Source organism: Gymnoscopelus microlampas (assembly GCF_963454915.1).
Source record: "Gymnoscopelus microlampas genome assembly, chromosome: 9".
Lineage (NCBI taxonomy): Eukaryota > Metazoa > Chordata > Actinopteri > Myctophiformes > Myctophidae > Gymnoscopelus > Gymnoscopelus microlampas.
In genome coordinates, this window is record NC_139946.1 from 5,255,797 (window position 1) to 5,282,407 (window position 26,611).

Here is a 26,611-nt window from a genome sequence, read left to right on the forward strand (position 1 = left end):
ACACCTGTTCCATAACAGGCTTTGAGAACCCACACATGTGGGACTGGACTCCTGATTGGCTGTCAACTATGAATAAATCAAAACTCAAAACCCTCGTTTGAGGGGTTTCCACATGGGTCTGTAACTCAGACAGACTCCAGCATGTAATGGTTTGACATCCTGTAATATTGTTTTAAATACCGGGGTCCCACAGGGTGTCTTGCCACATTCTCTTCTCCATAAACACAAACAAAATCACATGCAATAACAATGGACTGTCATTCTTTAAATATGCAGGTGACAAGCGCTCTCTGACCACTTGTGGACATGCATGGTTCTCCCTGAAGCTGAGTGTCAGTATAAGACCCAAAAGCGCATGTTCCTCCTGAGGAGTCTGAATGATTTTAATAACAAGGACAGTTTAACAGTATTGAATCAGTTCTCACATTCAACACATCACAAAAAAAGTTAAAAACAACAACTCACAAGAATCATTAAACAATAAAGCTACCGAAATCACCCACCACACCAATATGTGTCTCTACATGCAGTAAAAAGTAAGGCAGATCATCAAGGACCCTTCAAACTGGGTTGAGGGGGTTCCAGGGGTACCCAGTTAAATGACATGACAGAGCCTTTTACTCTGTTATAAGTAAAAGGCCTGTGTTCAAATTGTTACTTGAGTAAAAGTACAAAAGTATTGGCATCAAAATACTTAAAGTATCAATAGTAAAAGTACTAAAATGTTTGAAAATAGCAGATCTACAAGCTCACAACACGGCGCCAATGCAACACGTTGTGAGCTTGTAGATCTGCTATTTTCATTATAATTTATATCTGCAAAGTAACTAAGTATAAAGTTTTCAAATAATTGTAGTGGAGTAAAAGTACATTATTTGTCTCTAAGTTGTAGTGGAGTAGAAGTAAAAGTATTGAGAATGGGAAATACTCCAGTAAAAAAAAAATACCTAAAAATGTTACTTTAGTACAGTGAGTAAATACACTTATTAACTTTACACCACTGTGATCTACAAGCTCACAACACATCGCTTTGTGACGCGTTGTGAGCTTGTAGATCTGCTATTTCCAAAGGATTTTATACACATGATAACTTGTAAAATGGGACATTGTGCATAATGAGTACTTTTACTTTGAGTACTGAAGTATATTTTGATGCCAAAAAATGAAAACCCTCCAACTCTATTCCCATCGCCTGAGAGACAAGAGCCTGCGGTGATTGGTCGTGATGGTTTCCCTGACAACCGATAAAACCTGCGCTCATTGGTCGTCCCTCAGAACACACCCCCGTGTCCTGTGCTCTCATTGGTTGCATGACTCCAGCGCATGGGATAACCAGCTCAGCTGGTCTAATCAGCAGCAGCTGTGACTGAGATTGTCTTTGGGAGACGTCGACAGAACACAGAACAGCAAAAAGAGGTATGTTTATGCATTTATAATTATTTAGATCACGTCTGAACATTAATGGTTGAGAAATAACGTTGTGACTCAACATATGCTGCACATAATGTAAGATTCTGTTGGTTAGTTAGCCTGTAGTGTAACAGGTATTTCCTTGTAAACACAAACCGTTTGTTTGGACGTTTTAAAAGACAACATGCTATTAAAACAAAAGTATCTTGCCTTTTGTATATAGAATACATAGGTGTGTGGCCTTTTCTACTGTTTATCATGAAGTTGCCTCAATAATCTATATTTATTTTACTTATATTGCAGGGCTTTGTAGGCCAGGGGGGACTTTTAATAAGCAAGTCAAAGGTAAGGTTCCATTGGTACACTCTTGAGTTACTGACACGTAAGGGTCCATTTGGTTCCATTTGTACACTGTGAGTGTACACATGTAACCAAATGGACCCTGACAGGTCTGTAACTGACAGTATACATGGAACCAAATGGACCCTTACAGATCCGTAAGAGTTACAGACCTGTACGGGTCCATTTGGTTCCATTTGTACACTCACAGTTACAGATATGTAAGGGTCCATTTGGTTACATGTGTACACAGTTACAGATATGTAAGGGTCCATTTGGTTACATGTGTACACTCACAGTTACAGATATGTAAGGGTCCATTTGGTTCAATTGGTACTCTCAGAGTTAAAGGCCTGTAAGGGTCCATTTGGAATCTTGAGGGTCCCTGCTGAACCCCACCTGAGAACCACTGTACATTTAATGTGTTGGTTCTTAAAGTGGGTTTCTAGAGATGGTTCCTCCAGGTGTAAATACACTTCTCTTGTGGGGTTCCTTGGCGCACAACCTTTTCAAATCTGAAGCCAAATACAATTGACATGGAAATCTTTGAGAACCACTGATATGATATAGCTACTTATAACTTATTTTAAGGTGAATTGTAATATGACAACTGTAAACAAAATTAGAGTTTGAATATACTGTATTGTTAGTTAATCAAACATTTCTTTCCTTGCAGGGCTGTGATTGTCATTGGTTGTATGACTCCAGCGCATGGGAGAAGTTCATTACTGTCTGATCAGCAGCTGTTATTTTCACAGCAAGTAAGTTCAATCTGGTTGATTCTGTTGCATCTCTGCGCTATCTTTTTCCTTGGTGTGCTAATAATCGTTCAAACAAGGCATATATATCATCAAAGACGTATTTGACTATCTGTCAGGACTTATCTAACTTGACTGCGTGACTCATTTACGCTGCACCGCACACACACCGCGTTTAGATGCGAGTGAGCAACAGGCATGCTGTCACTGAAATATGGACCGTGGTGACAAACGCTCTAAAGTGTGGCTTCACTAAAGCCTTAGATCAAGACTATCGTATATGTATTTTATCAAATCTGACTTTTACTTTCGTATCTACGAGAGTCTTAGTGACCACACCCCCAGTTTGCCCTGAAATGTCACCAGTAAAACCTGGAGCTGTATGTCTCCAAACATGTAGAAATGCAAAACATAAGGTGCTTGCCCCAAATGTTAAGTAGGTGTCCAGAGTATTTGTGCAATGTATTAGTTCATATTTTTCAATAAAGAAGTGCTTTAATCCCATCTGTGGCCGAACGCCATTCCCCCCCCTCGTTTACTTCCTATTTACATGTAAATTGTGTAATTCCGGCTTTCACTAGATGCGCCACGTCACTACCGCCGATCTACAAGCTCACTGCCTTTTTAAAAAGGAGGAAAAAAATTAAAACGTGCAGCTCACTGTATAATCCACAAATGAATCGACTGTTGGAATAAAGGCGAGGATGTTACTCTATTCATTAAATGTCTTAAATTGACTAAGGCTTAAAAGAATAAAGTTACTTTATTCTTGTGTAAATATGTAGATGCATTGTTGTTTTTTAAAATGTATCTTCTCTCTCTTCCCCTTGCTCCATCTTCTTCCCTTTCTTTATGGAAATACACCCACTGTTTTACACCTGCAAACCTGTGATGTGATAAAGCTTTTCTCATTCTCATAGGTGTTGAACCAAATCTGCTGCCATTAGCTGATACCCAATCCCTAGAAAACCTGGAGGAGCGGCTACAAAATAGCCCCGACCTCAAAATCCAACTGGTAAGAATTTCAGTTCTACTCGGGGAAGACACACACACAAAACCCTTTTTGTTTGTTGTTTAATGCTAACCCTTATCTTAAATTGGCTTCTAACAACTTTGCTGGGACATACAATATAGAATTGAGAAGCTAATTTAGTCAATCATGAAGGAACACTGCTATTCTATAGCTACTGCTATTTTTTAAAGAATTGTGCAGTAAGTGATTTTGTTTATTAAAAGATAAACATATCTATATTCGGATGGCAATAATTACTATGAAGTGTTCAGTAACAGGGGTCTCCCTGTCTCCAGGTGTTTAGTAAACAGAACATGCATGTTATGGTCAGATACCAATGTTATCCAATCAGAGATGACTCATACAGGATAAACAAGTGAAATTGGAAATGATGACACAAAGAAGTGAGCAGTAGCAGTACTCCAAGTCTTTCGGGTGACTGAACTCATTTCGGCTGCTTGTACCTGTGACCTTATGCTTTTGGTCATGACCCACACTTCAGCACAGAGCACATCATCCTTAGTTCCAAATTCTTGTTCTAAACAAAATTGATTTATTTTCCCTTACTGTTTTATTTACCGTTGCACTGAGAATTAAGACACATTACTAAAGAAACATTCTCATGATTGCTTTGATTTCAGGTCTCCAGCGTCAGGTGGAGGTGGGGGCAGAAGAGGCCGAGACAGGGGGTTCTCAAACAGCTCCAATGCAGAGTGAGTCTTGTCTAGAAAGATGGTGTGTTTACATTGATACAGTTCATTCTGGAATAGGGGTCTTGTCTGGCCATTAATAACTGAGCTTAAATTATCTTAAATTCCAAGTTCTTCTTCTAAACAATATGGATTTGTTTTTTCTTTTTTTTCCCTCCAGTTTTCCTTACTGCATTTTATTTTATTTATTTATTTTTTTACCGTTGCACCGAGAATCAAGCCCCATGACTAAAGAAACATTCTGATGTTTGCTTTGATTTCAGGTCTCCAGCGTCAGGTGGAGGTGGGGGCAGAAGAGACCGAGACAGGGGGTTCTCAAACAGCTCCAATGCAGAGTGAGTCTTGTCTAGAAAGATGGGGTGTTTACGTACAGTCAGTCCGGAAAGTATTCAGAATGCTTCACTTTTCCTACATTTTCTTATGTTACAGCCCTATTGAAAAAAGTATTTTTGAATATGTTTCCACAAGTTTGGCTCACATATTTTTGGGTAGTTTTGACCATTCCTTTTTGCAGAACAGCTGCAATATATGCCAGCTTATGTTCAGCTAAACAAAGTAACGTTTTAATTCAAATATCAACTTTAACGATCGGACCAACATCTAGGCTAAACATGTCACGTTTGATCTCTTCGCAGAGCATCAGTAGAATAATGATAAGTGGCTGAGCTCATCAGTATTAGTGTTGGGTCGATAGTCAAACTAGGCTATAGATTTTAAGATATAATGTCAAATGATTGAATAAATCTAAGATAGTCTAATTGATACTGTACAGTATCAGCGGCGCTATAGACAAATTGTTTCAAACAGGCTGTTTTAGAAACAATTTTACATCAAGTTGTGCAGATGTGAAGGTGAAATATATTGAACTTGCAACGAAAATGAGAAAATCAGATTGATCAGAATAAGAGGAATTAGAGGGGTGTGTTCTAAAATAATAGCCTACTCTACACTGAAGGTATGATAATGACTGCGCGTGCATGAGGACTCCAGTCTTTGAGCTCATGACAAAACACAAAGGTTGCATTCGTTCAGAAAATAATGTTTGATACGAGCTGTCCAGAAGGCTCTCATCCACTGCAATGTATTCACTGAACTTCTGGTAGATGTTATGCCACCGAAAGTGTCATGGCGCATCTCTATGGACGCAACCACGTGATGTATGACACTTCCTTATGAGATTTTCCTTGACGGCTACAAGGAAGTAACACGGAAGTATCCATTATTGTTTTACAATGGGCGGCGACACTACAGGCCAATCAAAGCCTTGTTTTTCCAGGGACTTCTGGGGTTGTTTCTTCAGTGCACTCAGGGCATGGTGCTGCAGCACATCAAGCGCACCGTAGATTCTGTCATGTGACGGGAAAGACCCGCGGTGATTGGCCAGTTTCTCCAAGAAACAAAAATGCCGACCATGTATGCTAATTACTGAGAATGTCCATCGGCCATTGCCGGATGAGGCATCTAGGTATTTATATCTATGCTTGTACCTGTGACCTTGTGCTTTTGGTCATGACCACATCTCATCTTTAGTTCCAAATTCTTGTTCTAAACAAAATGGATTTATTTTTCCTTACTGCGGTTTTATTTACCGTTGCACTGATAATTAAGACACATTACTGAAGAAACATTCTCATGATTGCTTTGATTTCAGGGCTTCAGCGTCAGGTGGAGGTGGGGGCAGAAGAGACAGAGACAGGCGCATGTGAAGGAGCTCCAATGCAGAGTGAGTCTTGTCTAGAAAGACATGGTGTGTTTACGTAGATACAGTTAGTTCTGGGATGGGGTCACGGCTCCAGACGTAACTTTTTCACTGGTGCCACTTAACTTTTCAGTAGGTAGCACCACCAAAAATTACTTACCCCCCCCCCCCCATATAGCCTACAGTATGTAGGAATTGTGTTTTAATATACTACTTAAGATGTCTGCCAATATTGATAATATGGTGTACCATCACTAGCTTAAGTTTTTAAGTGCTTTATTTATAAAGCACATACAAAGTTATTTTCACATAGAAAAATAAATACTCCTGGGAAGAGGAAGAGGAAGAAATCGTTATTTACCCAGGGTTTGGACTAAGTTGCAGTAACTTATTTCTTGCCAGACCCTGCAGGATTGTTAATCACCCGGTGATTTTCATACCTAGTGTCGTGTTGGGGAGTCGAACTGGGAACCTCTCGGTAACAAGCCTGACCCTCTTAACCACTAGGTCACCGCATCCCTTGGGTATACAAGCCTAAATAATAAATTTACTTTGATGCTGCGTTTTCCCCCCTCTTTTCTTACACAGGTTTTTATTTATTTACTATTTTACCAATAATTAAGCCACTTGACTAAAGAACAACATTCTTATGTTTGCTTTGATTTCAGGACTCGGATCTCATCAGTTCTGTTCTGACAATGGCCAGAACAGCATCTACAACAGCCTCGTGGAGGAGGTCTGCCATCTCTGCGTGAACCTTGGTTCTGAGGGAGGTGCGAGCTACGTGGATGAGGGTCTCCTGGTACAGTTCTTTGTGACTCACAGTTGTCACATCGGAAATGTATAATGGACATGATGAGATTTGTTGACTCGGAACGTCAAATTCTGTGAGTTAAATTTTGGCGAGGGAGGACCGTCACTTCAGCAAAAAAGCACTACTTTTTTTTCAGTTTACAGTTTCTTGTTAACTGCATTGTTCACATATTCCAAATGTTGACTGCATTGTTCATACACGCATTTGCCTCACATGGTTTGCAGTTTAATAATAAAAAAGCAGAAAACTTTATGCTTGTTTTTATTTTATCTTAGTCAATTATAGCCTGTGTATGGCATTTAGTATGGCTTGATTAAAGGAGAGAGCCTGACTAAAGCACAACCCCCCCTAAATAAGACCTTTGTCACACCCCATCTTAACTTCTACAGTTGACTTTTTTCATAGGTGCTCCTGTTTCCATAGTGGAAACACTGTTCTGGCTCATCACTGGGTCAGCACAGTGTGGCCCTTTACAGCTGGCCCATGCACGGTTCATGTATGTCTGAGCTTCTGGCAAACCGATCTGGCGCCAGACCAGGGGGTATAGACCATTGCTCCGAGCGAGCCATGACAAACTGCATGATCCGGGCCATAACTTTGCCAGCTTTGGGCCAGAACATTATGTCCACAGCTGGCCCTGTCCTGGCAAATGTATGGGCCAGCTGTGGGCACAGTGTTCTGGCCCTATGCTGGTGACCCATATCTGGGCCAATTATGGACACATTGTTCTGGGCTAGTTCTGGCCAACCATGCCTAGGCCAAGTATGGACACAGTGCTCTGGCCCTGTGCTGGCCAACCATGTCTGGGCCAGCTGTGGAAACACTATTCAGGCCCTGTGCTGGTGACCCATGTCTGGGCCAGCTGTGGAAACACTGTTCAGGCCCTGTTCTGGTGACCCATGTTTGGGCCAGCAGTGGAAACACTGTTCTGGCTCATCACTGGGTCAGCACAGTGTGGCCCTTTACAGCTGGCCCATGCACGGTTCATGTATGTCTGAGCTTCTGGCAAACCGATCTGGCGCCAGACCAGGGGGTATAGACCATTGCTCCGAGTGGGCCATGACAAAGAGCATGATCCGGGCCATAACTTTGCCAGGTCTTTTTTGCTATGTTCTGGCTCATCACTGGGTCAGCACAGTGTGGCCCTTTACAGCTGGCCCATATACGGTTCATGTATGTCTGAGCTTCTGGCAAACCGATCTGGCGCCAGACCAGGGGGTATAGACCATTGCTCCGAGTGGGCCATGACAAACAGCATGATCCGGGCCATAACTTTGCCAGGTCTTTTTTGCTATGTGGGACAGAGCGAGGGAGCAAGAGAGAGAGAGAGGGAGGGAGGGAGAGAGAAGTAAATAATTGTAGCCTACATTTCAGTATAATAACATTTGATTGGCTGGTGATGATAAACCATAACTGGCACGAGGAATTAACAATCAGACTTTGCAGATTACAGAGAGAGTTTAAATGTTAGAAATCGGTTCAGAATGACGTGTGGTATCAGACCGGGTACATCATGTGTCCTCTGCAAAGCATTACACATTCACCATCCGACCGGCACATTTGCTGTGGGTGCTCGGCTTTCTCTGTGGGTACTCGGCTTTCTTTGTGGGTGCTCGAGTTCCTATATATATTTTCAAACTCATTCTGTATTGCCAATATGACACTGACATGGTGTGATTACATATAAATACTAAACCTGGTAGGAGGCAATACCACCAAGATATCCTGATGCTACAATAGATGTCAGGGCCTTGCACAGACTTTAGAGAGGGCAGGTGCCCTGATTAACCCGTCAAAAGGCCTATCAACATAAACTAGCAGGTTCACATTTACAGACATCGTGTGCAGGAGATAGAGGTGTTAGCCATGACCTAAAAACACTTCACACCTCTCACACCCAACCACATATGTCTCACAAACCCTGAGAATCTGCTGCTGTGCATTGTTAGTAGTACTCCGAGTACCTTTGAGTTGAGCATGCCAGTTCCCTTGTTTCTCGCTAAAACCAGACTTTATTATTATTGAGGTACAAGATTTCTTTTTTTAAGGGAGTTCTGCTGATAGCTGTATAGCAGTACAAAAGTTACAACATACAGAAAACTTCAAAAAATAATGCACACTCATTTCCCAATACAGAGGCAAATTCTATACCTTAAAAAAGTTTTACATTTTAAATAAACGTTATTTGAATGTATTTTTTACACATTTTTGGAAAATAGCAGATCTACAAGCTCAACGTGTCTCATGTGAGAAAAACTCTCATAATGAGCTTTTTTTATTTTATTCCTGTGATTATCTACATTATCTAGTATCAGTGTTACACCAAGGGTGAACAGGTCAGAACTGTTCATTTTCAGGACAGTACTGTGTACTGACACTGCATTTAACTATACAAACTACTGACAGTATACATTGCATGTACTACACACTGTTTGTTACTTAATCTAACTTTTAGTAAATACAATATACAATAACAGACCAACTAGTTTGCTAGTTTCCCTCCTAGGGGTCAGTGTTTAGACAGAGCATATCACAATCATACATATTTAAGGCTATATTAAAGCTGGTATAAGTGGACTCATCTGACCTCTCACTACCTGCATCATGATGTCTTGTCCTGCTTATTACCTAAATGCACTTCCCTTTAACCTGTAGAAAGATACTATTTAGTTAACTGTAGTACAACTCTAATGACATATAGTAGTTGTGCATATCAGGACATCAGAAACTAAACTTTTACTACAAGGAAATGTAGATTTATGGCTAGAGCCAACCTTTCACAATGTCAAGCATGCACAACCTACTGTAAATATTACTGTTCAGCAGGAGTTACAATCATTCACCATAGAACTGAAATACCATTAATGTGGATAAATAGTGACAAAGTCAGAATTGAAATTTTATATATGCTTTTATTGCAGGAACTTTAGCTTAGCATGTGACTATCCATTGAATACATACTGTAAGTAAAACTACATCAAAATGTGTTGAACTATTAAAGAAATAAAACAAATATAATTATACAAATATACAAATGTATATTACCACATTTTGGAGGGAATCCGAGTAGACGGCTGTTCCAACTTTAACTCCCTAACAGTTGACCTAGCTGACCTCTGTCCCTGTAGAAATGTTATAACAGCACTTTCAAGACTTACTTTTTCTTTTATCAGGCAGAGAGGAACAAAATAAAAACAAAAGAGCAGCTAAAAGATAGCTGGAGGAATTGTAGACAATATATTGAAGGATCTTGCTAAAGGCATCCGTAGCCTATATTTCCTAATGTGTTTTTTTTATAGTACCTATCCAACCTAGCTCTGGGTTTCTCCTCCTTCTATTCCCAACTCCACCATAACATATTTACCACATTATTTCATTTCTCTGTTTCACCCACAATTCCTCTGCTAATTCCTCAATGTGCGTGTGTGCGTGCGTGTACCCTGGTGTGTGTGAGATGTACAGTATGCACTTCCTCTTTCTCTCACTCTACCATCTCTCCTCTCTGACTCAATCTGTTCATCTTCATCTCTCCTCTCTGTGATGACTCTGGGAGCCTCGCTCTTTCAACACAGTTTTATGACAGTGTACATTTTCTATTTGTTCTACCAATCAAATAACAAGCTAGCTGATCTTGGCTTCTCAAGCTGTATTTCAGTGTCCAGGCAGCAGACACTGATAAGCACCTGGTTTATTGTAAATGTAAAGGAACGTCTTCATGCTTCTGTCTTTCTTTACACGTTGCTTTCCTCTTCTACAACCCTGGTGTCCTGATCAGCAGAGGAGGTGAAGCCTCGTCTACGACCCCAATTTGCACTGATGTTCACATAAATTGGACTGTCCTCCTGAAACATGACAACACAGTTAAAACAAGAAAAAACATGAATATATCATAATGAATGAAATTCATAATCTTTTTTTCTTTTTATCTCTCCTCACTTCTTTGTCCATGCCAGAATCTTGTTTCCTTTAAAAACAAGAAAAAGTATTTAAAATATATGTATTTTAAGGTTTTGAGAAAATGTGTTGCAATACTGACAAGAACAGGATATAGTTCAATATGGGAACTTGGGACTGTCATTGTAATGAGTTCTGATGACAGGAAACTCACCAGGCCCACCACATAACCAAAGGAAGCAGCAGCACTGCCAACACCTTGACTCCAATACCAACACGAAGAATGACAAGATGAACTGCAGCAAAATGACACCATATTTAACGTTAATTATCATCAGAGAATTAAATCAATCAACATTGTTCAGAGTGTGGTTTGCTGGTGCTCTATATATTTTAAATCTAAAATTGCATTATACACTTTAGTATATGTAGTTGTCAGGTTACAGACTGTAAAGTACATGTTATTCCAATCATTCCTTCCAACATCTTCCTCTGTCTACTCACTGTCTATTGTGTTCATGTGCAGCAGCACCTCAGTAGAGTTGTTTTCTCCCAGTGAGTTCCTGGTGTGACAGAAGTACAGTCCAGTGTGGGAGGGCTGCAGAGAGGCCAGAACCAGCACCTGTCCTGACCCTACCTGGACCAGGGAGCTGGAACCAGGAGGTCCAGTCCTCTTGTACCAGGTGTAGTTGTGTACTGGTGGGTTAGCATCACTGCTGCAGGTCAAGCTCACACTGCTGCCCTCTGCTGGACTGTCTGGTGGACTGACCTCCACCAACACGTTCACTGGTGCATCTTGATAGAAACATCAAAAACACAAATAACCCGTGGCTAAGATATTATGTTATATTTATATTAGATAATGTATTGATTTGCAGCATTATTGTCATTTAACTTACAGAGAACAATAATGGGACGAGTTGAGGACATTTGGGATCCATGTTTATTTGTCCCCTGACAGGTGTACTGTCCAGAGTCTGCAGGAGACACATTGTCCTTTACCAGCTGAGGACCAGTGGAGATAAAGCTGCTTCCTCTGTCTCTGTACCAGGTGTAGTTGTCTACTGGTGGGTTGGCATCACTGCTGCAGGTCAGAGTCACTTTACTGCCCTCAACTACTTCTCCTGGTGGATTCACTGATATTGTGGTCTTTAGTGGAGGGTCTGTGGAGGAATAATGGATATTAATAATGGATAGAATACAATTTTAGTTTTTCTTGGTATGAACAATAATCAATGCTTTTGAATAGTGTGGCGTACACATTACACCAGCTTTGGTCAGAGTAATAAAGCAAATAATGCCATATAATTTGATCTAAATTAAATTAAAACCTCACAGTGAACATGAAGAGTGACTCCAGGTGAAGTGACTGTGGTAATGTAGTTCTTTGCCTGACAGGAGTATCTTCCACTGTGACTGGGTTGGATGTTAGAGATGGTCATTATCTTCTTCTGTGTCACTTTAACATTGTCTTTGAGCAGGATGAGGCTCTGGATTGGTGGATTTGAACCACTGCTGCTGCAGGTCAAAGTGACTGAGCTTCCTTTGACAACATCTCCTGGTGGACTTACTGACAAAACAACATTCTTGGGACCATCTGCAGAGGAAAGAAATATAATTTACCAAACTCCTCCTAAGAGGATAACCACTTCAAACTCACTAAGTGTATATAAAATACACAAGTGATCAAACTCATGCGTTTTTATCACTGGTGCATCTTGATAAAAACATTGAAAAGACAATTAACCTGTGGTCATAGATATTGTTATATATACATTAGATTACGAGTAATTTATTGATTTGCAGCATTATTGTCATTTAACTTACAGAGGACATTAATGGGATAAGGTGATGACATTTGGGATCCATGTTTGTTTGTCACCTGACAGGTGTACTGTCCAGAGTCTGCAGGAGACACATTGTCCTTTACCAGCTGAGGACCAGTGGAGATAAAGCTGCTTCCTCTGTCTCTGTACCAGGTGTAGTTGTCTACTGGTGGGTTGGCATCACTGCTGCAGGTCAGAGTCACTTTACTGCCTTCAACTACTTCTCCTGGTGGATTCACTGATATTGTGGTCTTTAGTGGAGGGTCTGTGGAGGAATAATGGATATTGATACAATACAATGATTGACATTATTTGTTGTGCTTACAAAGTATAGGTTACACCTTTTTTTTTCTTTAATGACTTTGCTTTTGAATAATGTGGTGTACACATTACACCAGCATTTGCTTTGACAACACCTCCTGGTGGACTTACTGACTGATTTTATTTTATTTAGGTTTGATATGAGTCATAGCCTGAACATATTTAGGTGTCAATATTTAGTTACAATAAAGTCATAATGCCACCTACTGGCATTATGTGTCATAGGCATAGCAACAATTGCCTGGAAGTTCTACTTTTACAAACTAATCCTACATTTGGAATCATGATGCTCTGCAGAAACAGCATGGTGGATACTGTGCATCCTGATGTGGATAAAGGTACGAAAACGATTAGTCCCTGAATATGGTGTTGTATTAATTAAATACATTAAAGACAGAATGAAACGGAGAGAAAAATTCTCAAACAAACAGAGAGAAAAGCATCACATGAACTCATATAAACTCACACTGCACATCCAACATCACAGCTTCAGACTTCCATGTCTCTTGTCCTTTAACAGCACACTGGTAACTCCCAGGATCCTCTACTCTGGCCTGGAATTGTGGTTTGGATACTCGTTGTCCATTTCTAAACCAGACAATGTTGGAACTTGATTGACAAGATGTTTGACAGGTGAGTGTAACCCATGTCCCCTCTGACACAGTGGGAGGAGTCACCTGTACAGACAGTTCTGATCAGAAGAATAAAAACAAGATGGACGTCAGTTGGTGAGATTGTCAGGAAAGATTCGTCTTTGATAACATGAAAGGTTAAAAAAGTACTCTTGTTTACCTGTTACAGACAAAGATACAGTATCATCGACGCTCCACCACGGACCGTATTGTGTCCCCATCCTGAAGTGATATTCACCCTCATCACTGTGTTGTATGCTCTTGATCCTCAGGGTACACACATGCAGTTTATTACCAATGTATTGAATACGACCTTGATAAGGTTGAGAGCCATGGAGAACAACTTGATTGTTCCTGTACCAGGTTGTCCCTTGAATGACAACTGACTCTGGGTAGTCATATGAACAACCAATATCTACTGATGAGCCTCTTGTGACACATAGAGAAGGATTGGTGTAGGTCACTCTCCACTGACCACTACAAACACCTGTAAAATACACACAGAAAATAAACAGCCGTCAAAAATAGTCAATCTTCTGATTATCATTTTTTTTATCATACGAGATAATAATTCTGAACTTCTGGCCTCTTTTCATTGATCCATTAGATCATGATAACATAACATGATGTTTTCCTCAATAATATAATATATCATATCATGTCATGTCATGTAATGTCAAATAATGTAAAGTAATATAATATAAAATATTTTTTAATTGTTCTTTATTATATTTACTTCAATATTATGTGTACATTAACCACAACATTTAACTAGTTGTCTGACAACTAGCTGTTTGTAAATCTATGAGGGGTGAACACACTGAATATGAAACTATTTCAAACTGTCCTTACCAAGTACCAAGATCAGAATGTCCAGGATCACACTGATTGTCTTTAGAAACCTCATATCTTGAGGTGAAAACTGACCCCAGCATCAAGTAACTGCAATGAAAGACAAACTTCACAACCAACTAATGTATTGTACTGTACTCTGTTATACAATAAGCTGTCAATACATGTACTGGTTGGATATACTGACTCTCACAAATGTTAATGTTACATTTTAATAATTATAGGATTAGGGTTAGCAGTAGTAACGTAAGTTTTGTATTTGGAGCATTTCTTCACTCTCATGTCTGAAAGGTTTGAATTGTAAGTGCCTCATGCAACCATGTCGACTTCAACCTCAAGTTTACTGTCACATCACAAGTTTCACAAAGAGTGAAATCGTTTTTCCAGAAAAGCTTCCATGAATTGCATTTAAAAGATAATAATTTGAAAAGGAAAATGTCAAAAAACCAAGCAATATCAATACATGATTTAATGATGCTTCTTACTTGCAGATATCAACTAGAAAATAGTGCTCCTCTGCACGCAGACACCTGCCAGGCCGGGTTGCCTAACCAGTGTCTGTGAAATTTGGAAGGCAGTCATAGCCAATTGAAATGGAATCTGCTAAATCTGACGGATACATCTTGATCTCGCATACTGCACACATACTCCCTACTGGGAGTATGTGTGCACATTTTCACGGCAATCAGACGGTGGGCTCATTATTTGTGGCATTGTTTGAAAGCCAATTGTAGCCAATCAGAATAATCTGTTTAATGTTAATTGAATTGCCTTGTTGAAATGTGCTATACAAATAAACTTGCCTTGCCTCACAATCCTGTCAATTAACATGAAATCAATGAAATCAATATTACTTTACTCACCCGTCTCCAGAGCTTGTCTGTCCAGTACGTCTACGTTACATTAGTTATCTATACTGATAACCATAAACAACACACACCCACAACTAAAACGAGAAGTCAGGATATGAGAACCACTAGAATGTACTGTTTTTCATAGATTTTGTCATTTCATTGCAATTTCTGAAACATTTAGACAATAAGAAATTGTTATCTAGGCTACATTACATTATTATTACAAATTATTTGGTGATATGTCTAGTATCCCTCATCATTTAAAATGAGTGCATTTTTGATATATCTTCAATATGTATTCCTAGTCATTTATCTTTTTGTTAATAATGTGAAATCTATGATGTCTGAGGTTGTTTTCTTAAAGAAAATAATCATGCGTGGAAGCTTGTGAATATGGACAAACTTTTATAGTAGTCATTGTGAAGGTGAAATGGAGGGTGACATTTTGAGGAACTGCAAGTGTGGTCACTCCGATGCAAGTTGTGGAACAACACACACACACACACACACACACACACACACACACACACACACACACACACACACACACACACACACACACACACACACACACACACACACACACACACACACACACACACACACACACACACACACACACACACACACACACACACACACACGATTTTAACTCAAATCTTTGCTTCTGGGGGGTCCCTGGAACAACATATTTTCACATGGGGTCGGCGGCCAAATACATATCATTTTGGGGGTCCTTGACATGAAAAAGTTTGAGCACCACTGATATAGAAACATAGGTTTTTCAGTAATCTTTTGGGATTAAGAAGACATTCGTGGAATCGGCTTCAGGTCTAAATGGGTTAAATATTCCCTTGACCACACATTCATCAGCAGATGCATTTTCATGACATGTTCTTGATCAATGGCCACAGCCAAACATGTCCCCACTGTTCCATCCTCCTTTTCCACCCTGCATGCTTTCTCTAACTGTCCTAATGGTGTCCTTATCTCTCCCTGAGCTCTGGTTCTCAACCTTCTATTCACAACTCCACCATAACATCTATATACCATCATTATTGAATGTCTCTATTTCTCACACAACTCCTCTGCTGCTTCCTCAATGTGTGTGTGTGTGTGTGTGTGTGTGTGTGTGTGTGTGTGTGTGTGTGTGTGTGTGTGTGTGTGTGTGTGTGTGTGTGTGTGTGTGTGTGTGTGTGTGTGTGTGTGTGTGTGTGTGTGTGTGTGTGTGTGTGTGTGAGACATTTTGCCAGCCATAGAGGTGCTCTGCATGTAAACAATTGCTGATGAAAAGCTGCAAATATGTACCGGTAATGGTAAAATAAATGCTATTCTATGCATTATTACTTACACACATGAATGAATGAATGAGTTAGCTATGTTGCCAGCCATAGAGGTGCTTTGCATGTAAAAAAAAAAAACTGCTGGTGAAAAAAGCACCTGCTTTTATTCATGTACTGTATGTAATGTTAACCCATTCAATCCGGGAAAGCATCTGTGTCATTAGACTATAAGATTTGTCAGAGAACTGTTAGGATTTAGAAGGCATTCTACAAATGCGTTACTTACACTTACATTAGACTATAGTGTATTGAAAGTCATAATACATTTCCTTAGAATCTGTATCTTGCAATCATGGTATTACAAGAAGTACACCTAGTGTAATGTATATGTTGTCACTTCCATTAATAGAGAGCATATAGTCTAAGCTATGCCCACCGTTTTTTAAATAAGAGAGGGTCAATAATAAGAGAGGATCATCCGTTTGAAATAGAAATCTTCGGTTCTATGTATGGAGTGATAACACACAGAAAGCTACCGCCGCTGTAATGCTATCACATATTTTCTAGCACTAGGGGTTGCGTACCTTCCCAAAAATCACTATGAAAATGATTCCCCCCACATGGTAAATTTGGGTTCATAGCTTACGGAATATGAACTAGGGGTGGAACCTGCATGATTATCGATTTGTCCCACTTACTGTAGGTCAAAACATGTATGAATGAATTAGCGATTCTGCAAGCCATGCTTTGCATGTAAACAACTGTTGTGAAAAAAGCACCTGCTGCAAAGGTGATATTCATGTATGTAATATAATAAAATAAGTTATCTTATATGCATTACACAAAATTGTGCTTATTGAACTTCATAATACATTTCTTTAGAATCTGTCTATGTAAACATGGCATTAAATATTTATGTTATTTACTGTGGTAACCTTTGTGAAAAGGCCATTCCACACCATTGATTCGCAACACAACTACTTGCAGCTGCAATACTTGCAACTATTGCAACCATTTGCCCAAAGACACACCGGTCTGTAAACTGGTCAGTCCAGACCGCTGCAATTTCGTGCAATGGTTGCAAGTTGCGACTAGTTGCATTGGTTTGGACTGGTGTCAACATCTCTCATGAAAACAGAAGTAGGCTACACCTTGTGTAATGAGGTCAATATATGTTGCCACTGCCAGTAACAGATATAGGTATAGATGCAATTTCTAGAGATGCTAATTTAACACACAGAAAACCACCACCGCTGCAATTCTATCACATATTTTCTAGCACTATATGTGTGTACACCTTCCCAAAAACCACTATGGTACAGATGGCAAATATTTGGGGTCCTGGCTCACAGACTAGTGGGAGGGCTGCAGAGAGGCCAGAACCAGCACCTGTCCTGACCCTACCAGTACCTGGACCAGGGAGCTGTAGTTTCGTACTGGTGGGTTAGAATAGAATATGTCTATTATAGATCAAGTTCTACCAGCTAAACCATTGCTTTGGCTTGGCAAGGTACGGTAGCTAGTTGTGGATTCCAGAAAGGGGAGAATTCTCCCCTTTTCAGTCAATGGTGTTAACCGCCAAAGGGGAAAATTCTCCCCTTTTTTGTATTTTCTTGAATTTTGTTTTTGAATTTCTAAAATGTTTCTCTAATTTTTGGGTATTCATTTCTTTTTGTTATTCACAACGAATTAGGAGATATAAAATAATTAAAAAAAAAAACCATTCTCTTCAATGTTAAAAATTAAACGGACAAGTAATTCACATTCTTTCTATAAAAAATTATATAAAATGCCGGCAGTGGTGAGTACATTATGAATAAACCCTGGCAGACAATGTGTTAAAGTACCAAAAGTAAAAGTTCTAAACTGTTTGAAAATAGCAGATCTACAAGCTCACAACTCTTCTTATCGCGACGCGTTGTGAGCTTGTAGATCGGCTATTTTCAAATAGCTTAGGTATAAAATAGGGCTAAAGGGGTTAATGTTTGTTTTAGAATAATTTATATCTGCAAATGTACTTAGTTACTTTACACACCACTGCTATCATGTTGCTGTTGGCCATCCTCGATTGGAAAGCGCTTTAGGCCAACTCCTGTTGTTTCTACGGCCTCAAGATGTCGCTGTCGTGCAGGACATCGTCTATATTGCGTGTAGAGTTTTGGACATTGACCCACATTGCAGTGTTTGCTGCTGTCAGTGCATAGATGGATAGATGGATCATGGATGCTATATTGATCATTCTCATCACCAAATGCCTAGTCTCAGTAGTCTGTACTGTCATCAGTGGTGGAAAAGTACATTTACTTAAGTATTGTACTTAAGTACAATTTTTAGGTATTTGTACTTTACTTGAGTATTTCCAATACTTTTACTTCTACTCCACTACATCTCAGAGGCAAATATTGTCCTTTTACTCCACCACATTTAGTTGAAAACTTTAGTTACTAGTTACTTTTCAGATATAAATTATGATATAATGAATCATACATTAACCACTTATTTATACCACTTAACCCTATTTTATCACTGTTATGTTTCACTGAGAGCTGGTTACAGCCATCAAAACCAGACTCACTTTATGAAGTCCCCGGATTTACTATGGTACGACTGGACAGAGGTGGAGGGAGTGGTTACGGTGGTGTATGTGTGTACATAAATGATCTCTGGTGTCGATCCTTCTCCGTCAAACTTAGGATATGCGACGATCCCAACGTGGAGATCCTAGGCATGACTTTAAGACCTTTCTACCTTCCCCGCGAATTTGGGTGCATTTTACTGTTTCTAGTATATGTGCCTCCTAAAGGGGCGGGAAGAGCTGCACAAGCAGCAAAAACCATTGCTGACTGTGTACACGGACTGCAACTGCAGTATCCAGAGGCACCAGCCATCGTGCTTGGGGACTTAAATCAGTGCTATCTGGACACCGTGTTGCCAGGATTCGAACAATATGTTAAGGATGCGACTAGGAAAAATAACATTCTGGACAAGTGTTATGTGAACATTCCAAAAGCATATGTTGCCACGGTTGGGCCGCCTATATTGACCTCTGATCATAATGTCGTGTGCTTGACTCCAGTCTATAAGTCAAAACTGAAGAGGGGAAAACTGGAGAAGAAAGTAGTTAGGACATGGACAAATGAAAGCAAGGAACAACTAAAAGCATGCCTGGACTGTACAGATTGGGACACATTTAGAGAAAGTTCATTGGACAAAACAACCAATGTTACAAATGATTATATTAATTTTTGTGTACAGCTGGTTGTTCCTACAAAGGAAATTAAAATCTTTCCGAACAATAAATCATATGTGACCAAGGACATAAAAGATGTAATAAATGAAAGGAAAATAGCTTTCATAAACAAAGACTTCGGTGCACTCAAGTTGACGGAAAGAAAGCTCAAAACAAAAATGAGGCAGGCAAAATTGACACATAGACAGCATCTAGAGGATGCGTTTAAAGCCAAAAATCACAAAAAGGCGTGGGATACTATGAAATCCATGACAGGAATGTCATCCCCAACCAAACCTATTGTGACAGATAATGAACTTGGCTTTTCTAATGACCTAAATACTTTCTTTGCCAGATTCGAATCATTAGGCGATTCCTCTAAGTGCACTGAAATACTCAAGGCTGTAACACCTGCCCCCTCAGACAGAATTGTCATCACTGAAGAGGATGTCAGAAAAGTGTTTCGGTGTACTAACACAAGGAAAGCTAATGGGCCGGACGAGTGCAGTGCTTTTCTCCTCAAAAACTTTGCATCTGAGTTGGCTCCTGTGTGGCAACCAATTTTTCAAACCTCTGTAGACACACACACAATTCCTCTGTGTTGGAAAACCTCACACATAAAACCACTACCCAAAATCCAATGTCCAAAAGAACATAAGGATTATAGACCCATAGCTCTCACTTCAGTGATCATGAAATCACTGGAAAGAATACTGTTGCAACATCTTGTAAGTATAACTAAAGACAAATTTGACCCCTGTCAGTTTGCTTATAAGAAAGGTTGCGGTACAGAGGATGCGGTTGTCACACTGGTCCACTTCATTACAAAACACCTAGATAAGTCTAATAAGAATTATGCAAGGGTGCTGTTCTTAGACTTCTCTTCAGCTTTCAATACAATACAGTCTGATATTCTGGTGTCAAAGCTGGTGCAGTTGCAACTGAATCCATACTTAATTCACTGGTATGCTTCCTTCCTTACTAACAGAGTACAGAGGGTGAAAGTGAACAAAACCCTCTCCGCAGCATTAACTACTAATGTTGGTGCTCCCCAGGGTTGCGTAAGCTCAGCTGTACTTTTCACCCTTTATACTGACAGCTGTCGTACTGAGGAATGTCTGTCTGAATGTCGCACTGACAAAACAGACCAATACATTCTAAAGTACTCTGACGATACAGTTTTGATTTCCCTTTTGGATAGTTCCAGTGATCCTGGACTGCACCAACACAGAGTAAATAAGGTGGTGGAGTGGAGCGATAACAACGCTCTTATCATTAACACAAAAAAGACAGAGGAGATTGTTTTTGGTGCCCCACTAGAGATACACAGATCCCCCATAACTATTCATAGTGAACAGATCAACCAGGTATGTTCGTATATATACCTAGGAGTAGTAATTGACCACCTTCTGTCATGGAAAGAACAGATTGAATCAGTGGGTAAGAAGACAAAGCAAAGAGTCTATTTCCTTCGCCGTTTGAGATCTTTTGGTGCTAGTAGACAGATTCTTCTTTTGTTTTTCACTTCTGTTATAATGAGTGTTCTTCAGTACTGTAGTACCACCTGGTATGGATGTCTGTCTGTAGCCTTAAAGTCACAACTGCTGCAGCAACTGAACATTTGTTCAAAGATTGTTGGACAGCCACTTCAGAGGCTCTATACAACTACGTATAATGATAGTATGATAAGGTTGGCAAGGAATATCACTTCAAACACTAGCCATGCTTTGTATGGAGAATATAGGTTGCTGCCTTCAGGAAGGAGATACGGTGTTCCTACATACAATAAGGTCAAACTGAAGAGGTCCTTTGTCCATCAGACGACACTGAGGCTTAATCAGGATTTATAGGCCAAGGGTAGGCTGAGAGGTGGACATTGCTCTTGTCTTTGTATGTCTTTATGTATGTATTTTGTATTGTGTTTTGTTTTTCTTGTGTCATGTCAAATGTGTGAACTGTTTATTGTTGCATACATGGCTGCTGGGTCGCAAGACAAATTTCAGTGTGAACTGACAATAAAGTATTATCGTATCGTATCGTATCGTACAAGCTCACAACGCGTCGCATAGCGACGCGTTGTGCGGTCGACGTAGTGGGTTACAGTGGTGGGAAAAGTACTATTTTTTTTACTTGTGTAGCAGGGCTATATAAAGCAATGACTACGCCACCCACACATATAGGAGTGAGGGATCCTTTAAACGGTGTTCACTCTCCATTCCGACATCTCACCACTCCGACTAGTGGCTTCCGCGTGCGGTTAAGGTTAGGGTTAGGGTTAGGTATAGGGTTCGTCAACGTCGGAAAGGCGACATGTCGGAAAGGAGAAATGCACCCCCTTTAAACACATTAACCATATACTGTATATAGATATAATATAGGACTGAACACGGTAAGGTTCCCCAGAAAGGTACGGGTTCAGAATGAACAGAACCAGAGGCTGATGTATCAAATGTGTCAGGTTTATTAAAACAGTTGGTATAAAAAATAGTCAGGTTGAAATACAGAAAGAAGAAAGCGGTTAGTATTACTGGGAGTTCCGCAAAGGGACTAAACTCAAGAGGCAAAGGGACATTAAGGAAGGGCTTCGGGGCCTACTTGGGCCTCTAAACTAAATATACCGAAATTAAACAAATCAAATCCAAATAATGCAAAACCAAAAGCAAATAAAGTAAATAAGTAACCTAAAGCAAATCAGCAAATCAAAACTAAATACAAATACGCAAAACCAAAATCATGCAATGCTACTTATTGGCCCAGTATAGTTCTGTCCTGAGTCAACCCTATTGCACACAGTCCAATAGCAAAAACCCAGTCTAAATAGTATGGCACGGTGGGAAAAACAGTGATGGTTAGTTCAGCTCCTACAAAAAAATCAAATGATAAAGCATTAGACCAACCCTCCAACAATTCATCCCAGACATTAGGCCCCTATAGCAAGATGACAAAATACAGCAAAAATAACAAACATACCCAATGAGTCAATATATGCTCATGGCTCCCATTGATATAGGCCTGCATAGCCACAGGGTACTGCTGCTCAAAGGCTTCTGGAAATACAGATATGTATTACTATAATCAACAACAGGCCTGATATTGTCAGCCTATCTAAACTCTTATATATATATACTATTGCTACAATGAGTTATAAAAACCTTGTCATTTGTTTCAGATTGTCTTACCAAGAATTAGTCTGTACCCCTGCCTCATGCCACATGCCTCCAGGTATCTCTCACAAACACTCAAGCCAGGCTTCTGGCTAGACAGGAGGCCACAAACCTGGCCACCCCTCTTTATGCACTTTCTTTAAAGGGCCAGTGCTACACTTGTAAAAGTATCCTATACTTATATACTGTATATGCAATAATGACAAGTAAAAGTCCGGAATTCAAAATGCACTTGGGTAAAAGTAGAAAAGTAGACAGCACTCGTTAGGCAGAATGTCCCATTCCACTAGTTTTCAAATGTGTAAAATGTATAAAAGATCTTTTGAAAATAGCAGATCTACAAGCTGTGAGCTTGTAGATTGGCTATTCTCAAATGGCCGAAATGTATAGGGCTGAAGTGGTTACTATGTTTTGTAATCCTACTATAATTCTAGTAAGCTGACGGTGGGTGGGTGGGTGGATGGGGTCTTGGGTCTCCGATCAAACTGCGCATGCGTCGTTGTGTGCCAGGTTTCGCGAGAGAAACAAGCAGCGAGGTCTATGAAAACGAGGCCAAACCAAACGAACCCTATAACACCAACATTGGCCCTAAAGCGCTTACAATCGGCGGACATGGCAACACCGACTCTACACCATAGACCCCGCCCACTCTCTGCTGTGGAAAGTAAACACTCCAGATTTGTTTCCCCACACACGATGCACATTAGCTCCATAAAGAACGGTTCTATGTCGTTCTCTTCCAGGATCGGGCGAACGTCCGCCAAGGCTCCGCTGTTTACCCTTTTGTATACATCGTATCCCAAAACTAATGGTAGATTCTAAACCGCACGGATGTTTAAGGTTTGGTCGGCTGCATAATATTTTAGGTCGCCAGCGAAACTACCCGTTTAAATCGCTTATTTAGTCAGCCTGTGGCCATGTTTCCCATTGTAGCCAAACCGGGAGCAGTAGTGGCAGCGGACGTAGGGTTTTATTCCGGGTTCAATGGGAAACATGGCCACAGGTTTCGCGAGAGAAACAAGCAACGAGGTCTATGAAAACGAGGCCAAACCAAACGAACCCCATACCACCAACATGCAACCTGATAATAATGTCCAAAGCATGTCTGTGTATGTTTACATCCATTACTGTGTTGGCGTTAGTTGGGATTAATGTTTATTAGCCAAACCAAGTTACTATGAGCCGTTAGCGTGATGCTAAGCTAACGGACGTTTGGCGCTAGCATGCGGCTAACGCTAATGCTAACGTCGTCATCGTGACTTAATCAACAATGTAAACGTTTCATCAACACACTTTATGAACCTTACTGTGGTTAATATTATCAGTGCTACCCAAGTAGTCCATTGAAAAGTATTATTTTGGTGTATTTTGTGTATTGTAACTTGGACACTGTAACTTAATGGTAGCTGGGGCGACGCGTTGTTGGCTCATGGTTCAGAATGCCTCATGGGTATTGTAGTCATTTTCTGCTATTTCGGTTCTACTGTGATAGACTGTGCTACATTACCTGCTGTTTAATTGTGAATCATATATGCTATGAATATATGGTAATACAATGTTTATTTTCCTGTATTTCCAGGTTTATGACCTGAGTCATCTATGACCTGTGTGTCATCTGTGTGTCCAGTACTTTGTACTGTGTTGGTTAAAAAAGACAAAACACGAGTTGTGACAAAGACGTGTGATTCTCTGATTAATGTTGTTAGTGGTGTAAAATGCCATCAAAAATATACTCAAGCCTGCTGCAGGGCAACAGAAAATAGCAAGCCTATTTTGCTCTTTTATATAGCAAATTTTTATATATATACGAGGGGACGCGCGCCCTTCACCGGGTATGGTGAAGGGCGCCCTTCACCGGGTATGGTCTAGTAATCAAAATCTACAAAGTCTACAAAATCTGCCTAAACACTGACCCCCTCCAAGGGGTCATTGTTTAGACAGAACATATCACACTTCTAAATATTTAAGGCTATATTAAAGCTGGTATAAGTGGACCCATCTGACCTCTCACTACCTGCATCCTGATGTCTTCCCTGCTTATTACCTAAATGCACTTCCCTTTGACCTGTAGAAAGATGCTATTTAGTTAACTGTAGTACAACTCTAATGACATATTAGTAGTTGTGCATATCAGGACATCAGAAAGTAAACTTTTACTAAAAGGAAATGTAGATTTATGGCTAGAGCCAACCTTTCACAATGTCAAGCATGCAAAATATACAGTAATATTTTACTGTTCAGCAGGAGTTACAATCATTCACCATAGAACTGAAATACCATGATGTGGATAAATAGTGACAAAGTCAGCATTGAACATTTTTATGTGATTTTATTGCAGGAACTTTAGCTTAGCATGTGACTATCTATTGAATACATAAGTAAAACTTAATCAAAATGTGTTGAACTAAAGAAATAAAACAAATATAATTATACAAATATACAAATGTATATTACCACATTTTGGAGGGAATCAGAGTAGACGGCTGTTCCAACTTTAACTCCCCACTGAGCCATAGTCGGCTATTAGACCTCCGTCTAAAACCGGGTTATAATTGGTCTAACAGTGAAAGTTTTTTAGCGGCCTAGGCTTAGCCTAGACGTTGATTAGCTGTTTTTTAAGCGTATATATATATAGACGTCTATATTATAGACGTCATTTCAACGGCTATAATATAGACGGTCTATAAATAGACGCTTAAAAAACATCTAATCAACGTCTAGACTAAGCCTAGACCGCTAAAAAACTTTCACTGTTAGACCAATTATAACCCTGTTTTAGACTAGCCCTTAGATGTATATTGTAGACGTCTAATAGCCCGAAAAATGCTCAGTGGGTCCCTAACAGTTGACCTAGCTGACCTCTGTCCCTGTAGAAATGTTATAACAGCACTTTCAAGGTTTCTCCTCCTTCTATTCCCAACTCCACCATAACATATTTACCACATTATTTAAATTATCTATTTCACCCACAACTCCTCTGCTGATTCCTCAATGTGTGTGTGTGTGTGTGTGTGTGTGTGTGTGTGTGTGTGTGTGTGTGTGTGTGTGCGTGTGTGCGTGTGTGCGTGTGCGCGTGTGCGTGTGTGTGTGTGTGTTTGTGTGTGAACTACAGGCCCTGGTGTGTGTGAGATGTATGCACTTCCTCTTTCTCTCACTCTACCATCTCTCCTCTTTGACTCAATCTGTTCATCTTCATCTCTCCTCTCTGGTCAGTATGGGTGTGATGACTCTGGGAGCCTCACTCTTTCAACACAGTTTTATGACAGTGTACATTTTCTATATGTTTTGCTATTCTACTAACAAGCTAGCTGATCTTGGCTTCACAAGCTGTATTTCAGTGTCCAGGCAGCAGACACTGATAAGCACCTGGTCTTCTTTACACGTTGCTTTCCTCTTGTCCTGATCAGCAGAGGAGATGAAGCCTCGTCTACAACCAACACTTCCACTGATGTTCACATAATCTGGACTGTCCTCCTGAAACACAGTGAATCATATTCATAATCATCAATAAATCATACTGTATGACATTCATCATCAGTATAGATAAGTGCAATCATTTCAAAATAATTTAGCTCTTCTCACTTTTTTGTCCATGTCAGAATCTTGTTTCCTTTAAAAACAAGAAATGTTATTTTAAAACAATTGTTTTAAGTTTTAATGTTTTGCAATACTGACAAAAACATAACTTTCATTGTAGAGTTCTGATGACAGGAAACTCACCAGGCCCACCACATAACCAAAGGAAGCAGCAGCACTGCCAACACCTTGACTCCAATACCAACGCGAAGAATGACAAGATGACCTGCAGTAAAAT

The 26,611-nt window shown here is 40.0% G+C and overlaps 2 protein-coding genes across 3 annotated transcripts in view; one reads left to right on the forward strand and one right to left on the reverse strand.

Moving 5' to 3' along the window:
* The first annotated feature begins 1,324 nt into the window (after positions 1 to 1,324).
* LOC311051783 (uncharacterized protein) lies at positions 1,325 to 6,858 on the forward strand. 2 transcript variants are annotated; one of them, XM_084066424.1, is made up of 8 exons: positions 1,325 to 1,416; positions 1,714 to 1,755; positions 2,426 to 2,510; positions 3,428 to 3,522; positions 4,161 to 4,232; positions 4,493 to 4,564; positions 5,881 to 5,952; positions 6,597 to 6,858. In XM_084066424.1, the coding sequence occupies exons 5-8, from the start codon at positions 4,226 to 4,228 to the stop codon at positions 6,773 to 6,775; spliced, it is 330 nt and encodes a 109-aa protein (XP_083922550.1). In that variant the 5' UTR covers positions 1,325 to 1,416; positions 1,714 to 1,755; positions 2,426 to 2,510; positions 3,428 to 3,522; positions 4,161 to 4,225; the 3' UTR covers positions 6,776 to 6,858. The 2 variants fall into 2 exon arrangements, with proteins under 2 accessions (XP_083922550.1, XP_083922549.1); XM_084066423.1 differs by having other exon boundaries at positions 4,161 to 4,564.
* A 3,615-nt stretch (positions 6,859 to 10,473) lies between these two features.
* LOC311051357 (hemicentin-2-like) overlaps positions 10,474 to 26,611 on the reverse strand; it is a gene marked incomplete at both ends in the record, with an annotated part of 36,422 nt that continues 20,284 nt past the window's right edge. The window contains 9 exons of the mRNA XM_084065921.1: positions 10,474 to 10,584; positions 10,851 to 10,894; positions 11,141 to 11,431; positions 11,973 to 12,233; positions 12,464 to 12,727; positions 13,250 to 13,371; positions 13,803 to 13,902; positions 26,178 to 26,271; positions 26,535 to 26,599. Of these exons, the coding sequence (XP_083922047.1) occupies positions 10,474 to 10,584; positions 10,851 to 10,894; positions 11,141 to 11,431; positions 11,973 to 12,233; positions 12,464 to 12,727; positions 13,250 to 13,371; positions 13,803 to 13,902; positions 26,178 to 26,271; positions 26,535 to 26,599 (1,352 nt within the window). The remainder of the gene's footprint in view (positions 10,585 to 10,850; positions 10,895 to 11,140; positions 11,432 to 11,972; positions 12,234 to 12,463; positions 12,728 to 13,249; positions 13,372 to 13,802; positions 13,903 to 26,177; positions 26,272 to 26,534; positions 26,600 to 26,611) is intronic.

Excerpts from the sequence above, each read along its gene's own strand:
- LOC311051783 (XM_084066423.1), top strand. The coding sequence starts at position 4,474 with ATGTTTGCTTTGATTTCAGGTCTCCAGCGTCAGGTGGAGGTGGGGGCA. Across the intron at positions 4,565-5,880 it reads TCAAACAGCTCCAATGCAGA|GGCTTCAGCGTCAGGTGGAG; the intron begins GTGAGTCTTGTC and ends CTTTGATTTCAG. Across the intron at positions 5,953-6,596 it reads TGAAGGAGCTCCAATGCAGA|GACTCGGATCTCATCAGTTC; the intron begins GTGAGTCTTGTC and ends CTTTGATTTCAG.